The 9,335-nt window shown below is 45.0% G+C and overlaps 2 protein-coding genes across 11 annotated transcripts; one reads left to right on the top strand and one right to left on the bottom strand.

The window, feature by feature from the left end:
• Positions 1 to 337: 337 nt before the first annotated feature.
• On the bottom strand, positions 338 to 3,834 carry LOC123151617 (pentatricopeptide repeat-containing protein At5g18390, mitochondrial). Of its 10 annotated transcripts, none has more exons than XR_006475744.1 (3): positions 2,285 to 3,834; positions 2,139 to 2,185; positions 338 to 990 (listed from the first exon to the last, which is right to left on the bottom strand). XR_006475744.1 is itself a non-coding variant. In XM_044571299.1 (2 exons), exon 1 carries the CDS (start codon positions 3,801 to 3,803, stop codon positions 2,424 to 2,426), a length of 1,380 nt encoding a protein of 459 aa, XP_044427234.1. In that variant the 5' UTR covers positions 3,804 to 3,834; the 3' UTR covers positions 338 to 2,185; positions 2,376 to 2,423. The 10 variants fall into 10 exon arrangements, 2 of the variants coding, with proteins under 2 accessions (XP_044427234.1, XP_044427235.1); XR_006475745.1 differs by having other exon boundaries at positions 2,139 to 2,190; positions 2,355 to 3,834; XR_006475746.1 differs by having other exon boundaries at positions 2,376 to 3,834.
• Positions 3,835 to 3,872: 38 nt separating this feature from the next.
• On the top strand, positions 3,873 to 6,060 carry LOC123151619 (60S ribosomal protein L32-1). The gene is made up of 4 exons (XM_044571301.1): positions 3,873 to 4,032; positions 4,132 to 4,228; positions 5,483 to 5,664; positions 5,753 to 6,060. Exons 2-4 carry the CDS (start codon positions 4,139 to 4,141, stop codon positions 5,880 to 5,882), a joined length of 402 nt encoding a protein of 133 aa, XP_044427236.1. The 5' UTR covers positions 3,873 to 4,032; positions 4,132 to 4,138; the 3' UTR covers positions 5,883 to 6,060.
• Positions 6,061 to 9,335: the final 3,275 nt, after the last annotated feature.

Below are 9,335 nucleotides of genomic sequence, written 5' to 3'. Positions count from 1 at the left end.
CCTCAGAGTGATCCGTTTTGCTGTTTCTGCGCACTCCTCTAGTAATGTTTTGCTGTTTCTGCGCAATCCTCTGGTAGTTCTCTGTCTATCTTTTTCTAACGCTCTTCCTCTCCTTTTCCCTCCTCGTGGCTAGTTCCTAGTCTCTGTACAGTTTTGCTTTACCCCATAATGAAAATGCCGAGCTTCTGCAGTTCCGGTAAAAAAATAATGCAAGACTGATACCACTATTTTTTTTTGACAAACTCGAGATTGATACCCACTAACTTACAAGCAAGTAACCAAAATCATTCATACACGTTGTGGTTTTGCATTTCGCACTTCAGAACGAGCCTTTGTATTTGGACCAACTGAATTTACCCACAATTTCCATCACGGAAAGTTGAACAATGTATACATCTTCAAAAGACCTTCGGTCGGGAAAAAAGACAAGGTATATCAGTTCATTGCAACATTCACATTAAGCAATGTTTTTTCACAAGAAAAAAAATCGATTCCCAGTCTATGAAATGCAAGACAATGTTGTATCTCATCATCAACTCCTCCCTCAGCTTCTCGAATTTGCATTCCTCAGCGGTGTGATCAGTCATAGGTTCATAGCTGACCTCCTGATTTCAAAACATCTCTGCATTCCCCCCTTCTGCAGTCGTGCCCATACGCTTACTAACACCGCCGTGACAGTAGTTTGTCGCCATACAGAAGGCAGACCATCGAACGCAAGGCAAATTCCTTCCCCAAATCACTGGGGAGTTCTTGAGTTCTGCAGTAGTATGTTCAGGAGACACAATAGCCTGTAATCAGCTTGTGAACGTCGAGCCACCGCATGCCCGGCTATTCTGGCCACATGATGTAACAACATAGGTTCATTCAGCTTTGATCTCGTTGGGTGCACCCGGATGGTTCCTTGTCAGAAGGTATTAGGACACTGTAAGGTAAGTCCAATTCTGCATGCCAATCGAGTATCTGATGCTCACGAAGGGCAAAGTTGAAACACTGCACACAAAAAAAGGAAGGAAAAAACATAAAGCAACAACCAACAGCTATGCAGAAGCAGAACAACCTTCATCATAGTCATTACAAAGGACGAGTAACAATCATTTCATGCAGTATGCTGATTCACAGGGGCCATTCTCACATTGTTCATCCTTAAAGAAGAGTGTCGGTGCTGTGGTGCAGGACATATATGAATCAATTGCAATGTACTACCAAACTATCTTAAAAGTTAAAACTGATGCATGGTCAACGAAACACTTCCACCATAAACTGATTTGAACACTTCAAACAGCTAACCATTTTCAGTATCACTTTGTCTCCGCAAATGTGCATTCTACAAAAAGGCGGAGCACTGTCAATCTCAAAAAATTGAAATCTCCCCCATTAAGACTCATACTGTGTTGTTCTTTTGTCCAGAAGACAACACAGGGACCTCAACCTTGCAATGGTAAGTGATTTGCCTTGAGGTTTCAGCACACAATATCAGTAGTCAGCCCTATCTCTACAACGCGATCTCAAATCGTACAAGGTATCATGGCTCCAATCTTTATTCTACATGAATTCTCATGGATCACAGAGTTGGTTCTAAATTCAACAGTGAAAGCACCTGGTCCACTTGGTCAAACACCGATGGGGCAGTGGATATTTCAAAATCTAATCTATGCAACCACAACACTTAAATTCCACTCAACTTACTGCATACTCCACCACTACTCTTCTTGTTAACCTTCACTACACAAATTTGACCACATTAGTTGAGGCTATCCAATGATCTTATTCATTGATCCTTCCTACCCAAAACAAACAAATCACTTGACCAGCATATCCAACAGTCCAACAGCATAACATTGGTTTATGTCACAGGATACAATCAGAAGACAGGAATCCTACCTGAAAATTCAGAACCTTTACCATGCAATTCACAGCACCCCACTAGACAGCATCTACTTCCCGATTCATTCAGTTTCCTTCTAGTGACATCTCAACAATACAGTTTTAAATCATACAAGGTAGCATGGCTCCAATCTTTATACTGAATTATCATGGAGCACAGAGTTGGTGCTAAATTGAACAGTGAAAACACCTGATCAAACACCAATGGACCATGGATATTTCAATAATCTTATCTATGCAACCACAAAACTTACATTCTTCTGAACTTAGTGCCTACTCCACCACTACTTTTCTTGTGAACCTACACTGCACAATTTTGAGCAAATTAGTTGAGGCTATCTGATGGCCTTATTCATTGATTCTTCCTACCGAAAACAAATAAATCACTTGCCAAGCATACCAGTCACAGTCCAACAGCATAGCACTGGCGGCCTATGTCATGAAATGCAATTAGAAGATAGGAGCCCAACCTAGTAATTCAGAAACTTTACCAAGCAATTCGCAGCGCCCCACTAGACCGCATCTACTTCCGGATCCATTCAGTTTCCTTTTAGTGACATCTCAAGCTGCTCCATCCTCCGGGCTAGGTCATGTTTCCCAAGATGCCGCAGCCCATCGACTACAACGTTAAAGGTTGGCGCCCGTGGCGCGAACCCAGCCTCACTCATCTCAAGAAGGTAGTTTGCAGCATCCAAGAACCGACCACCTCTCACACACATTTTGACAAGCATCACATACACAGGCCGATTGGGTGGGTGCCCCTTGGACTTCATATCACCAAAAAAGGCGAAAGCATCAGCGAAACGACCTGCCTTGCAGAGCGCCTTGACGATCGCCGCATATAGACTTGGGAAGGGCCGGTGGCCATCCTCAATAGTCGCATAGAACAATCGGAATGCCTCCTCAATTCGGCCAGCCTTGGCCACGGCCGGTAGCATCACTTTGTAAGTTGAGATATCTGGGCACATGCCACGACTGGAAGCATCGGCAAGAAGACCCACGGCGAATTCCACATCACCAGCATCGCAAAGCGCCTGGGCGAGCGAGTTGAACGTGGCCACGTCGGGAAGGACGCCCTCCTTGGTGATGCGGAGGGCGAATGCCTTGGCTTCCTCCAGGCGCCCAGCTCGGACGAGCCCGTCGACGAGGAGGTCCCGGCCGCGCACCGGCGGCCGGAACCCGCGGGACGACATGTCGTCGAGGAACGCCTGCGCCTCCCGGAGCTTCCCCGACGCGCACCAGGCGTCGACGAGCGTGCTGAACGTGGCGCGGTCGGGGGCCACGCCCTTGCGCGCCATGCGGCGGAGCAGCTTGTAGGCGCCGGCAAAGTTGCCGTTGGCGCAGAGCGCGTCCAGAAGGGCGTTGTAGACCTCGGTGGTCTGCGGGCACCCGAAGTGGGGAAGGCGATTGAAGACCTCGACGGCCTGCTCGGCGAGGCGGGAGTGGCCGTAGGACGAGATCACCGCCGAAAAGGTTGCCGGAGAGAGGGGGAGGCCGAGCGCGCGCATGTCGGAGGCCTGGGTCCAGAGGTGGGTGAAGAGGCGCGCGCGGGCGAGCGGGAGGAGCAGCGCGTCGAAGTGATCGGCGGAGGGGGAGAAATTGGGCTTCGCCCGGAGCCACGCGAGGAAGCGGGCGGCGTGGAGGGGCTCGGAGGGGGCAGCGGCGCGGATGACGCGGAGCGCGAGGTCCGGCGGGAAGGGGGACGGCAGGCGGAGGCGGTTCAGGGTGCGCTCCAGGTAGAAGTCGCGCCGTACGATGGTGGAGAGGTGGTTGACCGCCGCGAAGTAGGCGTCCTTGGAGGTGGGGTGCTGCGGCAGCTCATCGGCGCCGGCCGCGTAGTCGGGGAGCGTGGCGAGTCGGCGGAGGCCGAGCCGGTCGCCGAGGCGGCGGAGAACGGCGGCGGAGACGGAGGGCGACATTTCTCGCCTCGCCTCTAGAAACGGAGGCCCACTCTGCAACTGGGCAAGTTATTGCAATGTACCGGGCTTAACTTTCTATTTTTCGGGCTAGACCGCACTGGCCCATTCGAGCCCATGTAACTAGGGTTTGTGGAGGGTATAAAGACTGCGTCGCCTTGCAATTCCATCCCCGCCGCCGCTCTTCTTCCTCCTCTCTTCGTGTTAGGGTTAGGGCCGTTCGCTCCCGAAGGTAGCAAGCAAGCTCGCAGACGAGCTCCCACCTCGTTTTTCCGGGTGATTTTAGCCTCGTTGTCTGATTCGAACCCCTTCTTCTGGTTTTGCCCGACAGATCAGAGATGGCGGTGCCGCTTCTGACGAAGAAGATCGTGAAGAAGAGGGTCAAGCACTTCAAGAGGGCCCATAGCGACCGCTACATTGGCCTCAAGGTATCTACCTCTTCCCCAAGACCTCTATGTAGTGGATATTACAAGTGCCTCATGTTTTGATTGCTTCGTGCAGTTGATTTTACCCGGTTCTAGATCCCGATTGTTAAGCATGCTGTCGTTTCAACTTTCAAAGTTTACCGCGGTTCATGGCCTGCTGTAGTATCTCCATTGCATAATCTGGAGGTCTCTGACGTTTTGTAGTATTATTCACTTTTGATACGTAGTCGCTGTATGCCAAATTTACCACTTCTGCTTAGGCTATGTTACTGTGAAATGGCAGTGTTGAAGTCGTTGATTCAGCACGATAGTGTTGTACGATATTAGCGTATGTTGCTGTAGAAATTTATTGTGTTTTCTGAAGGTGGAAACCATTTAGGATATGAACAAGCACAAATTCGATAACCGAACGACTAATGTTTAAATTGAAATTGTTTGTTGCACTTGTACATCAAATCATCAATGAGCATTGGGTTGAAAGCTTATAGTAGACACTTAGCCGGGCATTTGTGTTTTAGTTTTACCTTGTTTTATTGATGACTTTGTGAAGAAAGGAAGTGATGGCTTAGTAAAAGGTCTGAGTAAGAAAACATCTTCTTGAGCAAATATTGGGTTAAATGAAGAGGGCCCTAGCCCTTACATTAGTAAGTACTGTGGCTGTCGCAACCTCTTCTACAGCAATTTATTCATGTCTTCATGAAGTGGGATGAATTAAAAAAAGGCGTGGGCTTCATTCTAAGTATGAATGCTTTGCTTAGACTTCTCCCAACACTTGTTTACCAATGTGCGCTCAAGAAGTCATGTTTTCTGCATGATTAGTACCTTCTCTCTGATCCTTTCAGCTTAACTACTTCTACACTGTTATGTAACCTTGAGCTGAGCAGCATTTTCTTGGTGTGTTATTCTTCTATTTTGTGTTCTATGATTTTTTTGTTGCAAGTATACCCCCATACACCAAAGCCAGCAAGCGATTTGTTGCTTTGCTCAATTATAATTATTTTTGTGTTGTCCGATGGTACAAGTATGGCTAGGCAACTTATTGTGTAGGATGGTAACTGCTTGTAATTTACCATTGTTTCTGAATGTCATAAAATTATTATTGTCCATTATAGAGTCCACAAGGAGCAGGTGATGCCAGGTTGTTTGGTATTTCAGATGTGTTGAATCTTGTTTTTTCATCTCTTCTGGACTTGTCCTCTTGTTTATTGTGTATAATGTTTTGCTTGAACTGAACAATATTTTCATTTTTGATTGTAGCAAAGCTGGCGCAGGCCAAAGGGTATTGATTCCCGTGTCAGGAGAAAGTTCAAGGGATGCACCTTGATGCCCAACATTGGCTACGGTTCTGACAAGAAGACCAGGCACTACCTTCCCAACAAGTTCAAGAAGTTTGTTGTCCACAATGTGTCTGAGCTGGAGCTGCTTATGATGCACAACAGGTAATGGGTGTCTATCATGCCTTGTACAGTACTGTCTTCCACTATTATGGTCATGCTAATCGTAATATGCCTTGTTTCTTGCAACCAGGACCTACTGTGCGGAGATCGCCCACAACGTCTCCACCAAGAAGCGCAAGGACATCGTTGAGCGTGCTGCGCAGCTCGACATCGTGGTTACCAACAAGCTTGCCAGGCTCCGCAGCCAGGAGGATGAGTAGACTGTCAGGTGCTATGTTTTGGTCTGGTTCGTATGTAGGAAAGTACTCCGCTGTTCTTTGTTGTGTGACTGTCAGGGATATCTGTTATTCCAACCTTTTTGCTACCAGTGCCGACTGTAATGTGTCAAAGATCTACTATTGCCTTTATAATCTAGATCCCATTGCCAATTGCTGAAAAGCGTGTGTTAAATTGGGGTTTGGGTCTGCTTTATATTCCGGTGATAAAATTTGAAACATCTGTTTGGGAACTTGTGATCTTGTCACGTTGTTCTGAGACTAAGGGAGACTCAATCTGGTGGGACATGGTCTGTACCTGCTGGAACATAAAACTCCCATTTCTGATTCATTTCATGGGTTTTATGCACTTTGCACAGGGACGTGTTATATGGCACAACCGTTTTTTTCCGTACTACCGCAATATAAGATGTTTATACTTTTTCCTGAATCAGATGTATATACGCATGTTTTAGTGTGTTTTCATTCATTTGAACTGTGTTTGTTTGTATGTTGTTCATATTGAAATATCCAAAACATCTTATATGTATCATTGGAGGGAGTACCATATATACCAACTAAACCGAGTTAAGCTCTGGCTCATGTCACAAACGAAACGGAACTGGTAACAATCATGTAATCATGGTCCGATCTCTGTCAGACGCCTACCAGAATGTTGCAGCACAGTAGCGGACAGCAGTGAAGGCATCGAGAGTGGTTGGTGTTGGTCCGTTTGATAACAAGAGGCAGAGCCCAACACATGGGTTGCCTTGCAATGGTCATTCTCATCTTCTATGGCATGTAACCAAGAGCTTTATCTTTTTCTGTAGATATGTTTTCTCATAACATTTGATCGTTTGAACCATGTGCTCAAATGACGAATCATTTATATCACTAAATTTTTCATGTTGAGTTTTTCAAAATCAGATCTCATGTTAATAGGTTTTGACAAACTTTTTATTCACAGAAAAACTGAAGACAGAAAAACAGAAACTGCCAAAACAAACAAACTGAGAACATAGTTGTGTTTTTTTTCCTTCAGGATGCACATCTGTGCTTCTCGTGAAAGCACATGTTGCGCTTTTGCAGGAAGCACAGTTGTGCTTCTCATGAAATCACAACTATGCTTCCTCGCTTCTCGTGGAATAAACATCACTTTCGCAAGAAAAGTCGACCAAAGCCTAGAAAAAATCAAGCAAATGCCCAAAGCTGAAAAAACAGATAAAAATCCTAAAAAGTGTGCCAAAAAAAACAAGCGGCACGGTGGCTGATGCACCCCTTTGCTTTTTTTAGGGAAAACATGCAATGCTTTATTGATCAATGGAACGGTTTACAGGAATAAATAGAGTATCAAAGGGTTGTAGAAGCCAAACATGGCGCCCTTCACCCAAATGCAAAGCATGTCTATCTAAACTATGCGCCTCCGTATTGAAGTGACGTTCTTCATGAGCAAAAGAGATAGCCTGAAAATCACCACAACCGTCCTTTATTTCTCTGACGATTGGGCCAGTGATACCATGAGTTCCTGAGTTGATGTCATTGATGGCGGAGAGACAGTCCGAGGCCGCTGTGATGTTTTGGAGTAGCAAGTCCCTCCCTAATGATAGCGCCTCACGACACGCCAAAGTTTCCAAAATGTGTGGGTCGGTCAGCCCGTGAAAAACCACAGCCGAAGAACCCATGTACACACATTGTCCATCCCGGCATACAGCGCTGACTGCACCAATAGGTGGGCTTCTACACACTACACCATCCACATTAATCTTCACATATCCATGCGGGGGCAGGATCCATTTCCTTGCCTGTTCCTGCGGCTGGCGAGCATGTGATAACACCTGTGATGGTTGAGCCAAAGCTAGATCAGAGAGATACCTATTGATGAAAGAAAAGGTCGCCAAAGGGCTTTGGTGCTCTCCTTCATGGATCAATTTCCTCTGCGCCAACCATATCGCCCAGAAGGTAACAACAACTCGGATCATTTCTGCATGTGATACCGCAGCAAGTATACTGAAGAGCCAAGATTTTGCGTCAGGTTCCACCGTGGCCAGAATGTGCTCAACCAGCTCCGTCGAAGCCAAACATGACGCACCCCTTTGCTAGCTCTCAAAAAGAAGGTAACCCTTTGCTCGCTTGGAAATTGGGCGAATCCTATTTGGAGCCCGTGGGCGAAAAATTGATCCTGTGACGCCCATGCGAGGCTAGTTGGGCGAGCCCAGTATGCGGATCGCTTCGCTGCTACTTTTTTTTGGTTTTCTTGTTGTTGTTTATTGTACGTTTTTTCTTCAGTTTTCTGTGTTTGTTTTTCTCTTAATTAATTTTATTTATTTTCTTAGTTATTCTTGTACATTTTTCTGTTCTTCTGTTTGTTGGTTTTTTTCCTACTTTTTGGCTTTCTGTTTTAGGTATATCTTTTCTTTTTGTTTTATTTCTTTTTTACATTATTTTGGGTTTCTATTTTCTTCATTTTTATTTTTAAATTTAAAAAATTAGTTTTATAAATTAATATTTTTTGAATATATGGTAACTTTTTTGAAACACGGGGTTACCTTTTTAAACATACGCTGAACTTTTTGTAATATATAGTGATATTTTTTCATATACGGTGAGTATTTGTTAAATACATCGAGCAATTTTTTAGCAATTTTTTCTCAAATATAAACTATTTTTTTTTCGAATATATGGTGATTTGTGTTATATAGGGTGAACTTTTTAAATGCACACTGAACATTTTTAAACACAAATTGAACTCTTTAAAATAAACAAACATTATATACACATTTGATTTTTAATTGACTTTTAAACATTATAATTCATAAATATATTTTTATTTTTTTATGCACTCAGTTAATTAATATTTTCACCCGAAAATTTAATGAAAATGGCGGCTACATTTCGGGACGATTTAAGCCAGCATGGGTGTTTCGTCTTTTATATGACGCCTGTGTCCGTCATACAGGGGACTCTAAAAATTGGAGCCGGTTCGCCTCGGTCTTCTGCAAATTTATAATCTGGTGTTTCCTCAGATGCAGATCATGTTGCTTGCACCCTCAGTTTCTCATCACTGGTTTGTAGCTCAAGACGTCTTCTCATGTTGCAGTAGTTCCTTCTTGGCTCAGCAACTAACATAAGATAACGAGGCGTTTTCTGGTCAACACTTCGTTTTGTGGCCATAAAACACCACCTGCATTTTGTAGCTTTTTTTTTCCTTTTTCATTTTCTCGGTGGAATTAGCTAAGCTTTAAAAAAAAGCGGCTAGGGTTTCTGCCTCCCGTCGGAAGCACCACCGATCTTCCACGTCTCCTGTGGCCTTAGGGCCATGGGTGCGCGGTGGATCCCGGTCCTTATTGGCGGGAGGGCTTCGTTTTCAGGTGCTTCTTCAAGTTTTGTTAGAGCTTGTGTCCTGCTCAAGAAGACGAGATGGCGGCGACTTCTTGAAGATGGAATATGGTTCTTCCCGCC

This window comes from Triticum aestivum, chromosome 7A (assembly GCF_018294505.1).
Source record: "Triticum aestivum cultivar Chinese Spring chromosome 7A, IWGSC CS RefSeq v2.1, whole genome shotgun sequence".
NCBI lineage: Eukaryota > Viridiplantae > Streptophyta > Magnoliopsida > Poales > Poaceae > Triticum > Triticum aestivum.
Note: the sequence above shows the minus strand (reverse complement) of the source record. Positions and strands in the feature narration are given on the sequence as shown.

Bases quoted from the DNA above. Each gene is read 5' to 3' on its own strand.
- LOC123151617 (XM_044571299.1), bottom strand. From the start codon at position 3,803: ATGTCGCCCTCCGTCTCCGCCGCCGTTCTCCGCCGCCTCGGCGACCGG.
- LOC123151619 (XM_044571301.1), top strand. From the start codon at position 4,139: ATGGCGGTGCCGCTTCTGACGAAGAAGATCGTGAAGAAGAGGGTCAAG. The intron at 4,229-5,482 runs GTATCTACCTCT...TTTTGATTGTAG, and splicing joins ACCGCTACATTGGCCTCAAG to CAAAGCTGGCGCAGGCCAAA. The intron at 5,665-5,752 runs GTAATGGGTGTC...TCTTGCAACCAG, and splicing joins CTGCTTATGATGCACAACAG to GACCTACTGTGCGGAGATCG.